The 17,374-nt window shown below is 46.1% G+C and overlaps 1 protein-coding gene across 2 annotated transcripts in view; it reads left to right on the top strand.

Moving 5' to 3' along the window:
• FOXK2 (forkhead box K2) overlaps positions 1 to 7,931 on the top strand; it is a 71,654-nt gene extending 63,723 nt beyond the window's left edge. Inside the window, exon 9 of one of the 2 annotated variants that reach the window (XM_082603000.1) lies at positions 4,700 to 7,931. In XM_082603000.1, coding sequence (XP_082459126.1) covers positions 4,700 to 4,893 — 194 coding nt within the window. In that variant the 3' untranslated portion in view covers positions 4,894 to 7,931. Of the gene's footprint in view, positions 1 to 4,696 lie in introns of both variants that reach the window. The other variant, XM_082602999.1, reaches the window with a different exon arrangement.
• The last annotated feature ends 9,443 nt before the right edge of the window (positions 7,932 to 17,374 follow it).

Genomic DNA, 17,374 nt, shown 5'->3' with positions numbered 1-17,374 from the left:
ACTTTTTGATTAGGGGGTTTCCTTATGTCGATTTGTTAGGATTTTCTATATATAAAGATTATGTCATCTGCCGGTAGAGATAGTTTTACCTCCTTTCCCATTTGGATCCCTTTTATTCCCCTTTCCTGCCCAGCTGCCCTGGTAGGACTTCGAATGCAGTGTTGACTAGCAGTGGCAAAGCGGGCATCCTTGTCTTGTTCCTGATTTTGGGGAAAGCATCCAGTCTCTCACCATTGAAGCTGATTTAACTGTGGGTTATCATACATGTTACTATGTTGAGGACTTTTCCTTTTATTCCTGGTTTGCGGAGTAGTTTTATCATGAAAGGGTGTTGAATTTTGTCACATACTTTTTCTGTGTTAAGATGGTCGTGTGTTAAGATGGTCGTTTCTCCTTTAGTCTATTAAAACAGTGTATTCCATTGGTTGAACCCAACATGCTCTGGCCACTTTTCAGCCTCTTCTGCACTGGACCACAGCTCTGGTCACAGGTACTCAGTCCATTTTTGTGGAGACTCTGCTGCCCTAGACCTCCATCTTGTGGGGCAGTGGTCTCGGGAGGAAAGGTGTCTTCACCCTGCAGACAGCGTCCTCGTGTGACCAGCGTTTCACCTGTTGTCCTAAATAGTCTCCTCTGTGCTCACAGGTATTATTCCTTCTCACAGAAAGTGACCCCAGCCTCCAGCCTGTGCTGCCCTGGGGTCCAGGCCCTGCTAGGTGTTGAGGGGGTGAAAGCGTTTTGTGGGAGCCTTCTCTATCTGCCCGGTGGTGTGCTCTGTTGACTTGCCCCAGCGTCCTTCGGGAACCACTTGCAGGTTGTGGTAGCAGCAGGCAGAGCGCCCGCCGGACCAGCACTGTCTTCCGCTGGTGCAAGGGGAGGAGCTGCTTGGACTTGGCAGGGCGTGGCCAGGTTAGCCGTGAGGCAGCGCCAACTCCTCCGGGGCATCACTCTGCCTCTGCATCCTCAACACCCACCCCGTGTGAGGCTGCTGCTCGGTGGGACTCCTGGTAGGTGGTCCCACGCACTTGAGCCTGTATCCGTGGATTCCATATTTGCAGATTTCTTGCAGATGACTGAAATTTACTTATAACTCCCAGATCAATACTCATTGTATTGATTTCACAGTCCTTTGCGGGCTTGTGCAGAGCAGCAAAGTATTCGAGTTCAGCATGCTGGTTCCCGGCCTAGCACAACTCGGCAGTGCCCCTCCTCCTCATTTCAGCTCCCACTGTGAACATGTGTCCTACTCACTGTTTCTTAGGGCCATGTTTTTCGTGTTTTGTAATTTTTGTTGGTGGTTTTGCTGTTTGGTTTTTTTTTTTTTTTAGTTTCTGCTTTATAACAAAGTGAATCAGTCATACATATACATCTGTTCCCACATCCCTTCCCTCTATTTGGTTTTTTTATAAAACTCTATGTATGTATGGCTGCGTTGGGTCTTTGTTGCTACACGTGGGCTTTCTCTAGTTGTGGTGAGCGAGGGCTACTCTTCATTGTGGTGCACAGGCTTCTCATTGCGGTGGCTTCTCTTGTTGCGGAGCCTGGGCTCTAAGTGCACAGGCTTCAGTAGTTGCAGCATGCGGGCTCAGTAGTTGTGGCTTACGGGCTCTAGAGCATAGACTCAGTAGTTGTGGCGCAGGGGCTTAGTTGCTCCGCAGCATGTGGGATCTTCCTGGACCAGGGCTCAAACCCGTGTCCCCTGCATTGGCAGGTGGATTCTTAACCACTGCACCACCAGGGAAGTCCCGGTTTTGCTGTTTAAAGTGAACTTCGAGCATGGTTCTGAAAAGGCCTGGAGTGTTCTAGGCACAGAAGGCTGTGACATGCCTTATGGAGAAAGTACAGGCATGAGTTCAGTGTTAATGGATCAACAGTATAGATTAAGTCGTCTTTAATCAAAAACCACATAAAACAAGGTATGTGTTGATCAGTTGACAAGCCCTACCCCGTGTTTCCCCGGGACAGCAGCTCAGCACCTGCCAGCTTGGTATCCCACCTGGTATGGCTCAGCTTTAGGCACTGATTCACTCACAGCCGTGTCAGGCATCTCTTAGGAGCAGTGGTGCTGGGCTATAGCAGGAAATGTGTCCATGCGTTATGCTTGGATGGGAGTTGAGTCTCTGTCTGAGTGGAGAGTGCATCCCAGGACACAGCCAGGAAACTGGGTGGGACAGTGCATTGGCAGGGAGACCTGCAGGGCCAGGGGCTGCTGGTGTGGGAAACGGGCAAGCTGGGGGACCAACGAGTGTCCAAGCCTAAGATGGGTATCTCAGGGGCATTCACAGCCACAAGGAGGCTTCAGGGGATCAGCCGGGAGGCCATGCCACCATCCAGGTTGGAGCTGCTGGCCTCTGCCCATGTACACAGACAGTGCTAGATGGGTGGGGGGCGAGAGGGGTCAGGATGGTGCCTGGCGTCCCCTTGGAAAGTGACCCTGGAGTTGTCACCCTCCTGCTGAGGCACCATGTGACTGAGGGCAGAGTACCCCCAACGGGAACATGGTGCTCTCCCTGCTCTGTGGGCGTCTGTGTGGCCTCTCGAGAGCGCCCCGGTGCAGCACATTGTCACAGCTGCCCTCTCACCCTTGGGAAAGGAAGCCTGTCTCCCCAGGGACGTGCTTCCCAGTTACTGCCACCATGGGCATGAGGAGGGCATGGAAAGGAAAGCCTGGCATTTTGATGCCCAGTGTTCGTGGGAAGTGGAGAGGTAGGATGAGTCCAGCTGTGAGGTGGGCTCTTGGCCCTGGCCTCAGTCACAGTTGCACATGTGTGGTTCACTAGCATGGTTATGGCTGTGTTATTTCTTCAACGACGCCTCATCATTTTGGTTGGATATGGAGTCTTGGGCCGACGCCATGCTTAGGTGGCGTCCCACCTGCTCACTGGGGCCTGAGTGCCCCTTTGCACTCTTCCTGCTGAGATATCTCCTCTGCCCACTCCTCAGTCTACCTCACTGTCCTGGTCCTTTCCTTTTCTTTCTGTCACCTTTCTTAAGGGTTTGCAGTTCATGGTTAGCAGAAGACCCTGCTCAGCCTGGCCAGGAATCTGGGGCCCAGGCTCCACCCACATCCCTGCCTCCCGGACAGCAGGCCCTGCTCTCCGCTGCCCCGCCCCAGCACACCAGCCCCTTCTTCCAGTCACATCATTTTTCAGGCTTTGACCGTTTGCACTGATCTACCGTTAACTCCATTCTGCTCTGATTCTACAGCCACTACATCCTCCTGAAATAGCATTTATTCAAGCCAGAATTTTGTGGGGCATCTCCTAGACTAGCCAGGGCTCTGGGTCTCTGCCATGGACTGCAGCAATGAAGCGTGTGTCCTGCTGGAAGAACCCAGGCTCCGCGGCAGTGCTGTCCCAGCGCCACACATGCCCTTATTCATGAAAGTGACACAGCAGTCGTTCTTGAGAGATGACACTGGAGGTGGTCAGAGGCCCCGTGTTAACCAGGGTCCAGCTGCTGGTCCCTTTGTTCCCTAAAGGCATGGCCACGTGAAATTTTCCTACACAAAATCCTACTGGGACTTTCAATTGGAATGGTGTTGAATCTGGAGATGAGAGTGGGGACACTGGCATCCTGGTAGTGTCAGAGCTCCCCTTTCTTTGACCTCAGTCTGTGTCCCGTGGCTTCCTGTCTCTTTCATTTTGTAGACCCTCCCTCATCTCTTCACTTAGTAGCTTCAAGTTCCATTTCTTGAGAGGAAATTCTGTAATCCCCCTGTGCCAGCTAAAGCGGTATGTTAAAATACCTAAAGTTATAAACCTTGGTGTGAACTCCTTATACTTACAGCTCTTATGCAGCATGCAGAGCAGACTGTCATGATTGCAGCAGCCGTAACGTCTAGTCACTGACATCAGTGCGGCAGGACAGCACGTGTGTCACTGCTGGGACTCAGGCATGCCCAGGAGACGGGGTTGCTGTTCCGGCTCTTTGTGCACATATCTTTCTCCATCTGGCCACCTGTTGCCACGGTCCTAAACCTCCCTCGGGGCACAAGGGCCTGGGGTGGGAGGGCAGGGGTCTTCCTGGACAGGATGCTGCTTCTCCAGGTTACTGTGCCTCCTCCAGCACACATCCCACCCCCCACTCACCCGAACCCCCTTCTGAGTGGAATAGCTCCAGGCTTCTCCCAGCCCAGGCATGCTTTCCCCCTTGGAGGAAGTGGCACTTCCAGGTGTGGGACGACAAGTTTGCCTGGTTGTGCAGAGCACGAGGCAGGTGAGATCAGAGGTGGTGGAGACCCTTGTGCCCAGTGAGAGCCCCATGAGGGGGAAGGGCCCCTCTGTGATGAAGACTGAAGAGAAGAAGGGCTCGGGCGGAGGGGTGTGGGGAAGCCGGCCCGGTGCTCGCAGGCTCCCTCCCAACAGGCTCGGGAGAAGGTATGTGGCTCAGATGCAGGCTTGCTGCACTCCGATCCCCTTCTGGGTTTGGGGACTCTGCATCGGGGAGAAGCCGGCAGTGGCCCTTGAGCCAAAATAGCAAAGCTGTCTGCTCTGTGCCCCACCTCTGCCTTAGTCCCTTCACCCCTCCTCCTGCTTCAGCAAGACAGCACACGGCAATAAACAGATGCCGGCTGTTCATAAAAAGACTCACTGGTCACGCGGTTAACGTGTGGGGGCGTTTCTGATCCCCAGGGGTCTGGCGGGGACGAGGGTCCACCCAGAAGCATGGGCGCTGACTCACTGTCTCTCCACAGCAGCGGCGAGTCCCTTGCACATGCTGGCGACACACGCCTCAGCGTCGGCCTCCCTGCCCACCAAGCGCCAGAATGGCGACCCGGCGGAGCAGCCAGAGCTAAAGCGGGTCAAGACAGAAGATGGTGAGGGCCTCGTCATCGCCCTGAGCATGGATGCGCCACCGGCAGCCGTGCGGGAGAAGGGCGTCCAGAACTAGCGGCCGGGAGAGTGTTTCTCACTTTAACGTCAACTCTGTGGTGCCAAAAGGAGACACTGCCTCTCACCGACGCTCAGAGCGCGTTCCCTCGGTGGGTGGAGGGCCCTGCGGTTGGACTTCACCTCAGCACTGGAAACACAAACCCAGGTGGCCTTAAAACTCCTTCATTTAAAGACTGAAGTCACCCCTGAACAAAACCACACGCAGCAAAGCTGGGCTCCGGCAGTGTCTCCCCGCCCAGTGCTCAGCTTAGTTCCGAGTAGATACTCAGTCCTTCTGAGGGAGGACACACCCGGTGCGAGCAGGCCTGCTGGGCCGGAGCCACCCCGCCGCCAGTAGACAAGACAGTATTTTGTTGTTCACATGTGGAATTAGAATATTTTGAGGTGTACTTTCTTTCTTTACAAAATAATGGGGTCTTTGACATTTCAGATCACTCCATTTCTACTCTGGTAATTTTGGAATCACACAGGACCTTTTGTGTGGATTTCATTTGGGGAGAAGAAACAAAGTAGTTTGTTTGTTTTTGTTTGTTTTCAGCCTATGGAATGATTTACTTTTGTCTGTCCTGTTTAAGTTAAATGGAGCTACTTGACATCTACAAATTTTCCACGTTAGAGCAGTTACCTGATGAATTTAATCCACCTCCATTTCCGTGTGTAAGACGGACAGACACACAGACGGACACCCGCGGGCCACTTGTAACCCTGACGGAAAGAGCTGCCAGGCTCGCGGAGCTGCACTTACTTACCCATTTCTCTTTCTTGCTACTTTTTGTTGTTTGTTCCTTTGTGTTGACTTTGTCCCTGGCATAATTTTCCACTCTAAGTAAAACAAGTCTCCTATGTATTGTGTATGTTTAAAACAAAAGAACTATTTACTTCTTCATTTGGAAAAAAAGATTCAATCTTTTATCACACACCCTTTTCAAACAAACATCACAGATCTCTCCGTGGCACATTCGCTATTTTAGGTGCCGTCACCAGCTCTCGGCATCGCCCGACCAGCCGGCCACCCGATGATGGTGCGGTTTGCCCCCCTCATGGCAGGAGCAGCTGCTGGGGTGGAGCAGAAGCTGCCTGTTAATACAAGGGTCTTGGAAGCAGGCACCCTCCGTCCGGGTAAGCATTGGAAACACCTAGGTTGCTTTCTGATTTGTAATAGGAAATTCCCCTCAACCTTTTAGAACTGAATTCAGCACTAAGGCTGACTTCTCTCCTACAAAAAATAAAAGTGAAAGGAAAGGAAGGAAAGGTGAGAGAATGAGAAGGAGGCCCGCACGGCCTCAGCCCATGTTCCTCCAGAAGAAAGCCACTCACCTTTCCAGAGGGTTCTGGGGGTCAGAGCTGAGCAGCATGCAAACAGAGGGCTTTGGCCTTATTGTGAATTTTTAAATGTCATCGTCATAACATTATTTATTTAAATGTAGTTATTTTGGTATTTAATTTTTTTTTTAAGAGAGGAAAAAACCCCTGTATTTTCCTGGTGGAATGAAACAGCTCAGAATGGTATATTTAGGCAATTTTAAAACATCTATTATTTACCTAAAGACCAAATATGATAAACCTGTTCTAAGTATTGTGTGTCAATCCACGGTATGGAGCTGTCACAGTGTTGTTGCAGATAATGCATATTAAAAATTATGAAATTACTGCACACTAGCTGGATTTATAACTCAGCCATTTAAACAATAAAAACGAAACCCTCCTGTGAACGAGACCCCGTGTATGACGGTAGCAAAGTCTAACTTGCAGAGACTGAAGCACGGGTGGGTCAGAGCACCTCAGGGCGGCACCCTGCATCTCCCAGGCACTGCACAGGTACCTTGGAATGTATATTCTTTTCCTTTTTACTCAGAAGGTTTGCAATTTGCAAATAATTTGGATCTGCTGTGTCCTACATGTGGGATTGGGTCACTCCACTGAGTGCTCCAGACCTCTTAGTCATGGCCACTGCAGCCCCCTAACCGTAAGCTCTGGGGAGGTGAGTGGACAAGACCACCCTGATGGGGAGATGGTCTGGGCAACACTAAGCCAATGCCTTGTGTGTCCTCCAGGAGACGCATCTCCACAACCGTCCAGAAAGACTCGGGTAGATTTTCCCTGCGTAAGCCCAGTCCATCAGTTGATTATTTCTGAGCCTAAAATGTAGACTTTATGGGCCTGGAGGGATTTCTGCTTGGTTTATAGGTAAGAAAAGTACCCTGTTCTCAAATGTAAAGAAGGGAGAAGGATAGTTTTTGCTGCTGGGAGCTACAGCATGCCTTTTTCAAAGGTGGGGCATTCTCTTTCCTTTTTCCTTCTGTCTGATTCATTTGGCTCATACACTGGCACATAGGAATTTAAGAATATCAAGGAGAGGGCAGGGAAAGGAAAACATAGATTAACAAACTACCGTGTCCTGGGCACTTAAAAAATTTTTTTAATTTAGCTTTGAATCCCCAGGAGCCCTTCAACACCCAGGAGTCACTGAGCTTGTGTCCTTGTGGCCCCACTTGATGCCTGGTGCTACATCAACAGTCACACTGCAATTCACTCCCACCCAGCTGTCCACCAGTGGTTCCTAAATGTCTCATTTCAAAAAGTCTCTCCTTTGACTTCTGCCAAACTTCTGAGCTCCCTCAGGGACTAGAAATTTCATTTCAGCAGCTTTGCCCTGAACCAGACAAAAATACAAAAGGGAAACTCACATGTGATCCAAGTGATGTGGTGCATCCCAAGGTGTCTATGCATGGTTTTTGGATTAATCTTCCTCTCACGTCAGTTGAGTCTCCACTCGGGACAGCTGAGCTCCTTAAATGCATCACACCTCTCGTCCGTCCTCTCCTAGAACAGAGTAGGCGGGGTCACGGTCAGAAGGGGGTGGGGCGTGTCAGGACTTGGGATTTCTGTGCTATGTTACACAAGGAGACGAGTGACAATCTTCAAGTCCTAACCTCCACTATTCTAGCAGGTATAGTGGTGATTTGTGTGCAAAGATTTGAAATTTTAAAAGAACCAAGTTCCTGAAATTCAATAAAATATTTTTATTAATTTTAATTGAATACAGAGTATCATTGTCATTTTGATAAGCTTAAGCAGGCACTGCTCTTGTGCTTTTTTCATAGGCTCTCTGAGCACACCAAAGGCCTAGCGCACTGGAGCGAATATTCGAAGGAGCTGCTGTGAGGACAGCAGTTCAGGCTTCTTGACTCCACCAGAAGAGAGGGGGCATTGAGTGTTTGCATGTGAAAAGGGCATTGGGTCACAGGCAGCGATAACAGTCTTGCTGGCTTTCAATCCATCATGTTAGAGTTTTCAAACTTACTTTGAGGTTCTGGTTGTAGCTGCCATTTCTTCTGCAGACTTGCTTCTCAGCCTGAGAAAGATCATTGCAAACAGCCCGAGATACATCCTCCCATGAGACGAAAATCTTGTCTAACTAGGCACATGGGTATTCCGGTCCCCACACTGTTAACACTTGGGTTGTCCGGCTACTAGAAAGTCTGTGGTATGGATTGCTGATGTCCTGAGGGGTAGTAAGAGGAAGGAGGAATACTGAAATGACCCGAAGTCCCCTTTGGGAGCTAAATGAAGCTCAAGCACAGAGTGTTCACATGGGTTTGTTCTTGACATTGATGCCCTAGTGTAAAAACAGTTCTATTAGCATAAAAGAACTGCTCTTTGTGCACTGAGACTCTCTCCCAACAAAAGGGAGCATTCCTAAATGTTGTTTTCAGATCTGTTGTCCATGTTGTTGTTGTTTTTAACAAATGTATTTATTTTATTTTATTTATTTTTGGCTGCGTTGGGCCTTCGTTGCTGTGCGCAGGCTTTCTCTAGTTGCGGCAAGCAGGAGCTACTCTTCGTTGTGGTGCGCGGGCTTCTCATTGCAGTGGCTTCTCTTGTCGCGGAGCGCAGGCTTTAGGTGCGGTCCATTTTGTATTAATAGATGCTTTAAAGTGCATTAGGTCTTACCTCCCCCTTCTCACTCAGGAAAAGCTCCTCTGGTAATTCATCAGGGTCACCTTGTTGAAGTTAAACTGAGTCTAATAAGAGCTATCCTACAGGATAACCTACCTTTACCCAAGAAAAAGATGTTGAAGGCAGGAGGCCTTCAGGTATAGGAAACAATTCAGTAACTCTGATAAGAGGTCTTTCATGTAGCAAAAGCCATGTTAGTTATTGCGGGGAGGCCCACATTTAGGCCACATTTCGTCTGTAAGGAAGACAGAGAAGGGAATTCCCTGGTGGTCCAGTGGTTGGGACTCCGAGCTTCCACAGCAGGGGGTACAGGTTTGATCCCTGATCAGGGAACTAAGATCCCGCATGCCATGCGGCACGGCCCAAAAATAAAGGAAGGCATTGGGGCATGTCATGAAGCTATGTGCAGTTGCCATATGGTAAGTTCAGGCCTAAATATAGGAGGTGAAAGAACCCATAGTATGTAGTGATTTAAACTGTAGCCTGTTGGCCAGCACTCACCGTAGGTCTCTGTGGAATACTGCCTCTTGTTGTTACCCCTCCATGTTTACATCCATAGCAATACAAAATTAGATTTTAACATGGGTCTCTCAGGTGATCTCTGATGAGATGACTAAACCTGTGGGCACAAAATTTTCTGATTTTAGAAATGTCTTTCTGAGGTCTCTGCCCCTGTGTCCCACCCATTGGCTGAATAAATAAAGCAACTGTCACAGTCCTCTGAAAAAGAAATAGCAAGGGGGTTAAAACTGGAAGAACAACCAACGTGGTGATTATTTTCCTGAATTTTTCTCCCCTCTTGTATCTCCTGATGTAGACTCCAGCACAGCCTGAATATCAGAACTGCATGTTAGGAATGAACATCAGAATACCTAAGAGAAGCCTTCCCCTCACAGGGGAAGGCCCCTGTGGGACACGTGGAGGGGAATCACACAACTGTATACCTGTAAGCAGGAGCCCTGGAGACACTGAGGACTCAGAGAAGAGGAACTGGGAACGGGGACATTTCTAGTCCAAAGCAGTTGGGGGCAGGAGGGAGAAATACTTTTCTTTGGCCCCAAGGAATGTGCAATGTCACAGGGAGGCTAAAGCCTGAGACTTAGCCAAGGGCCAGGAAAGCGGGTACCTAGGAGACAGGAAGTTAGAGAAAGATTCTCTAGGGCTGTGTATGGCATCCTGGACTCACCCTCAGCTGCACATGCCTGGAACTGACTCAGGAAGCAAAGCAAAGGCTTTATTAATTGAACTCCCATGAAGAATGGCCCCAAATAGCACTACAGAGCTTGGGAAACAATTGACCCCCAACAACTGACCCCAAACCACAACCCACAGAGGGCAGGGCAGGTCAGCACATTTATTCTGAACCTAGCCAGGTTATTTGCCTGCTTAAAAAAAAAAAAAAAAGATTGTACATTCTCTACAGGGTTTAAATAGGACTCAGAGATTCATAAAATGAACCATGTCTAGAATACAGTTCAAAATTACTCAGTGTACAAAGAGCCAGGAAAATCTCTTAAGGGGAAAGAAAAGAGATGTCAACTTAAGCATGTTGGAATAATCAGAAAAGGACATTAGCTTTCTATGGCTTTAATTATTGTAACCAAACTTCATGAAGAATGGGCAAATGCTCTTGAACCGAAAGCTACAGAACTTAAAATTAACAAATGAAAAATTCGGTGGATCAACAGAAAAATGCTCGGAAACAAACGAACCTTAGCCTCAGGGACCTGTGGAACAATATAAAAAGATCAAATGTACCCTGGGTTAATGAATTCACAGCAAGAGGAGAAAGACATTGGTGTTTTTAAAATAATAATAACAATGCCTAAAAATGTCCCAGATATAATTGTAAAGATTCACAAAGCTCCAAATAGGATAAACTCAAAGAAAAACCATGTCAAGACATACCACTGGCTACTGAAACTGAAAACATTTTATCTTGAAAGCACCCAAAGAAAAGTGACTTATTGCATACAGAGTAACAATCTGAATACAAATTTCTCATCAGAAACCATGGAGGCCCTATGACTAGAACATTTTTAAAGGGCTTAAGGTAACTGTCAATCTAGAATACTATATCCATAGAAAATATCAGGAGTGCAGATTAAAAGATATTCTTAGATGAAGGAAAACTAAGAATTCTTAGCCAGTAGAGCTGCTCAAAAAGAAATGCTAAAGGACATTCTTCAGACAAAAAGTAAATAATAGCAGAGAAACTTTGGAACTTGAGGAATGAAGGAAGAGATCAACAGAAACGGTACATATCTGGGCAACTATAATAACTAGTTTTTCCTCTTAAATTCTTTAAAATATTCTAACTTTCCAATGTAAAAGTTTTAACAGTGTCTGTCGGGGTTTTCAGTGTGTGTAAACAACACATATTGACAAAAGTGCAATATAAAGGAGGAAGGCAAAGGTTTGTAGGTCTCTACATGTCTACATGGAAGTGGTAAAACACTGTGAAGCAGACGGAAAAGCTAGCCTTGTCTGTTGTAGTCACTAGTGCGATCACTAATACCAAACAAAGGTAAAGGAGAAATCTAAAAGGTAAATTAAAATGGAACGCTAAAATTTTGTTGAAATAACACAAAGGCAGAGAACAGGAAACCAAAGGGGAGGGGACAAGCAAAAACCAATAATATGGTAGGATCTTATCAATAATTACATTAAATATAAATAGTCTACATAGACCAATTAAGAGTGTGTCAATTGGATCAAAAAATAAGACCCAACTTACTTCAAATAATTTGGATAGGTTAAAAGTAAAAGGATAGAAAAAGTATATCCTGCGAACACTCAAAAGAAAGTTGGAGAGACTATATTAATGTCAAAGTAGACCTCAGAATAAGGAACACTATCAGACATAAAGACATTACATAGTGATACAGGGTCAACGTGCACAACAGCCCTAGGGTTCCAAGCACCCAACAACAGTGCCTCAAAATACATGAAGCAGGGACTTCGGTTTCAGGTTCCACGTGTAAGGAGCTGGGGAGTTGCCACTTCCTCCTGACATGTAAATAGTGCAACAGCCCAAAAATCAACAACTCGTCTTGGAGCTAAGAGAGGTGAGGGTGCAGGGCAAACCTCGACCCCCAAGACAGGAGAGACAGACGGGCGAGCACAGGAGTGGAGACTACCACGGGGACCAGTGCCGGGCTACAAAAACCTGCCCTGTGAGCAGTCGACTGCTGGACAACTCTGAGAGTTAGTGCCCCAGGGGAACCCAGTCTTAGGGGTTCCCCACACTTTTGTACATTTTACTTCCAGAAGCTCAACCAGGTTCTCACAGAAAATATTGGAAAAAAACAGGGGAAGGGAAAGGAATCATGTTTGAAATAGACCAGAGCACTGTTTGTTTTTTTTTAAGGTTCTTTTTTGATGTGGACCATTTATTTAAAGTCTATTGAATTTCTTACAATATGGCTTCTGCTTTATGTTTTTTGGTTTTCTGGCCACAAGGCATGTGGGATCCTAGCACTCTGACCAGGTATCAAACCTACACCCCCTGCATTGAAAGGTGAAGTCTTAACCACTGGACCGCCAGGGAAGTCCCTAGAGTACTGCATTCTTAACAAGGCCTGCCTTCAGGAGGAATGAGTTAAGCAGAGCCTACCTGATCTAAAAGGGAAATTCCCAACCAACCCACTCTAGCCACCCTGTCCCACCTAAGAGGGAAGAATACCTGAGAAACTCTTATGCAGTTCATAGCCCAGAGGCACAGGCTCACTAAGACTGAGTGAGACCTGCCCACAGGACTGTACACCGCTGCCCTGCCCCACCCCCATCCCGCACCTTACCACGTCACTGAAGACCTGTGTACAGCAGCTCCTTTTATCCAGTCCATCGTGTCCAGTTGTCAAGAAAAAATTACAAGTATTAACTAAAAGGAAAACAATTTGTAGAGATAGAGCAAGCATCGGAACCAGACGCGGCAGGGGTGTTGGTGTTATCAGACGGGATCTAAAACAACTAGGACTAATATGTTAAGGACTCTAATGGATAAAGTAGACAGCGTGCAAGAACAAACAGGCGATGTAAGCGTAGAGATTGAAATCCTTCAAAAGAACTATAAAGAACACTGTAACAGAAATGTCTATGATGGGCTTGCTAGTCGACTGGACACAACTGAGGAGAGAATCTCTGCACTTCAGGATGCATCAATAGAAACTTTCACAAGTGAAAAGCTAAAAGAAAGACTGGGGAAAAAAAAAAGCAGAACATCCAAGGACCGTGGGGCAGCTACATAAGGTATAACCTATGTGTTATAGGAGTACTAGAGAAAATGGAAGTACCAGAAAGAAAGGAGCAGAAGAAATGTTTGAAACAAGAATGAATGAGAATTTCCCTCCAGATCCAGGAAGCTCAGAGAATACCAATCAGGATAAATGCAAAAAACAAACAAAAAAACAACTACCTAGGCATAACATTTTCAAAAAACAAGGACAACAATACAAAACAATAACAGATGTGGTAGATATTAATCCAACTATATCAATAATCACTTTGAACATCAATGGTCTAAATATACCAATAAAAGACATAGATTGTCAGAGTGGATCAAAAAACAAGACTCAACTATATGTTGTCTACAAGAAACTTTAAATATAAAGACACTTAATATAGATTAAAAGTAAATTAATGGGGGCTTCCCTGGTGGCGCAGTGGTTGGGAGTACACGGGTTCGTGCCCCAGTCCAGGAAGATCCCACATGCCGCAGACCGGCTGGTCCCGTGAGCCATGGCCGCTGAGCCTGCGCATCCAGTGCCTGTGCTCCGCAACGGGAGAGGCCACAGCAGTGAGAGGCCCGAGTACCAAAATAAATAAATTTAATTAATTCATGGAGAAAAAGACACCATGCTAACACTGATCAAAAGAAAGTAGGAGGGGCTTCCCTGGTGGCACAGTGGTTGAGAATCCGCCTGCCAATGCAGGGGACACAGGTTCAAGCCCTGGTCCAGTAAGATCCCACATGCTGTGGAGCAACTAAGCCCATGCGCCACAACTACTGAGCCTGCGCTCTAGAGCCCGCAAGCCACAACTACTGAGCCTGCGTGCCACAACTACTGAGCCTGTGTGCCACAACTACTGAAGACTGCACACCTGGAGCCTGTGCTCCACAACGAGAAGCCACCACAATGAGAAGCCCGTGCACAGCAATGAAGACCCCACAGCCAAAAATAAAAACAAATAAATTGATGGAAAAAAAAAAAAGCAGGAGTAGTTTTTTTGTTTTTCGTTTTGACGGTGATGCGCGGCTTGAGGGGTCTTAGTTCCCTGACCAGGACTGAACCCACGCCTCAGCAGTGAAAACACAGAGTCCTAACCACTGGGCCGCCAGGGAATTCCCAGGAGTAGTTACTTTATTTTCAGACAGAGCAGACTTCAAACCAAGGAAAGTTATCACTGATAAAGACCGGCATTTCATCATGATAAAAGGAGCAATTCTGCAAGACAACGTAACAAAATAAATGAAGCAAAAGCTGAAAGAACTAAAAAAATAAATATATCCACATTACATTTTGATACTTCAACACTCCTCTCTAGGTAATTGATAAAATAAGTATAAAGTCAGCAAGGCTATAAAAGCTCTGAGCAACACCAGTCAATGTAATTGTCATTGATAGAGCATTCTGCTCAACAGAATACACACTCTTTTCAAATGCACATGGAACATTCACCAATATAGACCAAATCTTGGGTCATAAAACAAAACTTACAAGCTTTAAAGAATTAAAATCATACATAGTATGCTCTTTGACAATTAGGGAAATAAACTAGGAATCAATAATAAAGATAATTTTTAAATCCTCAAACGTTTTGAAATTAGACATCATATTTTGAAATAATCCATGATTCAAAGAGGAAGTCTTAAAGGGAATTAGAAAATAACTGTAACAGAATGAACATGAAAATATATCAAATTTGTGAAATGCAGCTAAAAGTGTTTATAGGGAATTTTATAGCACAAAGAAAACCTAAAATTCAGTCATCTACAATTCTACCTTAAACTAGAAAAGAATGAATATAACCCATAGCAGATAATCAGCAAAAATTGAAAAAATAAATAAAATTGAGAAAAAAAATCAATGAAATCAAAGCTGATTCTTTGAAGAAAAAAAAAAAAAAAAAAGATCAACAAATTAACTCCTGCTGGAATGACTGAGGAAAAAGAGAGGATACAAATGACCACTATCAGGAATGAGAGACGGGCTCTCTGTGATGAGATCTGTTGCTCTACTTACCACCTATTCGCCCTGTTATGGAGGCAGTATTCCCACCCTGTGTACATGGGGGTGGCTGGACGTGACACTATGACACTGGCCAGATGAGATGAACTGTAGTTTATCAGTCATACATACTCACACCCGAGGACACTGCAAGCCAAGTAGGACCATATGGGTGTCACTTGGGAACACAGTGAACAACCTAGGGCTACAGGAGGCAGGCTTTGTAGTATCCAGGGTGGGGGACCCCGTTCCCATGGGAGGATGTGATTGTTTGAATAACCCCATAAGCAGGAAGGGAACTGAAAATGCTTAATCAGGGATAAGCAGGAACTGCACCTGTTCTGTTTGATAAGGAGAGTTGTTTGGCTGGGGGGCTTTATCCATGGAAGTAGAGTGGGTAGCGGAACTTGCAGTTAGGCCATTCCAGGCCTTCCCAGCTGAACCAAATGTTAAGGCAGCACATAATGCTGAACCTTAATTTCAGGCTTCATACCACATCCACATCTGTAAAAAGGATAATAAAGGAATCCTATGAAAAATTGTGCTCATAAATTTAACATCTTAGATGGAACAGACTAATTCCTCGAAATACACAAACTACCAAATTTACTAAAGAAATAGGTAGACTGAATAGACTTGTCAACAAATTGAATTTGTAATTCAAAACCTTCCGACATAGATAAGCTCCAGGAATTGTCCCCCCATCAAATCAACTACTGAGCTTGTAAGAACTGTCTGAATTAACTATTTTGGAACTATGGAGTCTATGCAAACACGTGCAATATCCAGGGGAGTGCTCCATATAGAAAGGCTGGTAAATTTCAGTGACTTTTGGCATTTCACGTAGCAACTACCATCCCCCATCATCCAGCCTTTTGGCAGGCAGCCATGGGGACAGCACCCCACGTTCCTGGTACAGCTTGCTGAAGCCAGGGTGGACAATAGGGACTTTCTCCTCCAAATATTTGAGTTGTGTATTTTAATCTGCCTGGCGGTTTGCTGAGGGGCTGGTTCAGAATCTGGCCATTATTTCAACACCCACAAACTGAAGTAGCTTCCCTGGCAGCATGGGTCAGGTGATTTAAAGGGGCAGAATAGCTTTTTTTTTTTTTTAATCTTATTGGATCCAAGAATGTAAGGAAATCTGTGACAAAACATTAGCTGAACACAAGCTAAAGTAACAGACTTCAGTGATCACGAATGACAAGAAATATAGTCTTGGGACTTCCCTGGTAGTGCAGAGGTTAAGAATCCACCTGCCAATGCAGGGGACACGGGTTTGAGCCCTGGTCCAGGAAGATCCCGCATGCCACGGAGCAGCTAAGGCCGTGCACAACTACTGAGCCTGCGGTCTAGAGCCTGCAAGCGACAACTACTGAGCCCATGTGCCACAACTACTGAAGCCCGTGCACCTAGAGCCCGTGCTCCACAGCAAGAGAAGCCACCGCAAGAGAAGCCCACGCACTGCAAGAGTAGCCCCTGCTCGCCACAACTAGAGAAAGCCCGTGCAGCAACGATGACCCAATACAGCCAAAAATAAATAAAAACTAATTAAAAAAAATCAATGTGATTCACCACATTAACAGAGTAAGAGACCATCGGACAAAATGACACAATCATTCCCAGTGGCATGAAGCTGAGAGCATGCGCCTCCTTAAACTTGGTGCTCTCAGCACCTCGTCTGCCTCACTCTCATCTTGACTATTCAGGTGGGTCCGAGTGCTTAAATGCTTAAAGAAAAAAACCTCCATTTTTCAGAGAAACATAACAGAATCCATAACAACATACATACCATTTGCAATGTCCAAGGTACAACCCCAAAGTACTAGACACACAGGTTAATGTGACTCGTACACAGAATAAAAGAAAATCAATGGAGACTTGCTCTGAGAAAATCCAAATGTGAGAATTACCAAAGATTTTAACTTATGTCCTATAAATATGCACAAGGACGTAAAGATTGTTCATGTGAATGAGCAAATGAAAAAGCTTAGTTAAGAATTAGAAACTAATTTTAGAACTGACAGATTCATCTAAAGTTTAAAGTACATGGTACAGTCTTGAAAGCAGAGTGGGCAGTAATAGGTCATTGAGTGGTATTCAATGATAGTTTAAATTATGCTAATTTTTTTTAATTTAAAAAAATTTTTAATTTTTTGGGCTGCATTGGGTCTTCATTGCCGCGCACAGGCTTTCTCTAATTGTGGTAAGCGGGGGCTACTCTTTGTTGTGGTGCATGGGGTTCTCATTGCAGTGGCTTCTCTTGTGGAGCACGGGCTCTAGGTGCGT

The sequence above is a fragment of the Mesoplodon mirus genome (assembly GCF_964341445.2).
Source record: "Mesoplodon mirus genome assembly, chromosome: 18".
Taxonomy (NCBI): Eukaryota; Metazoa; Chordata; class Mammalia; order Artiodactyla; family Ziphiidae; genus Mesoplodon; species Mesoplodon mirus.
Note: the sequence above shows the minus strand (reverse complement) of the source record. Positions and strands in the feature narration are given on the sequence as shown.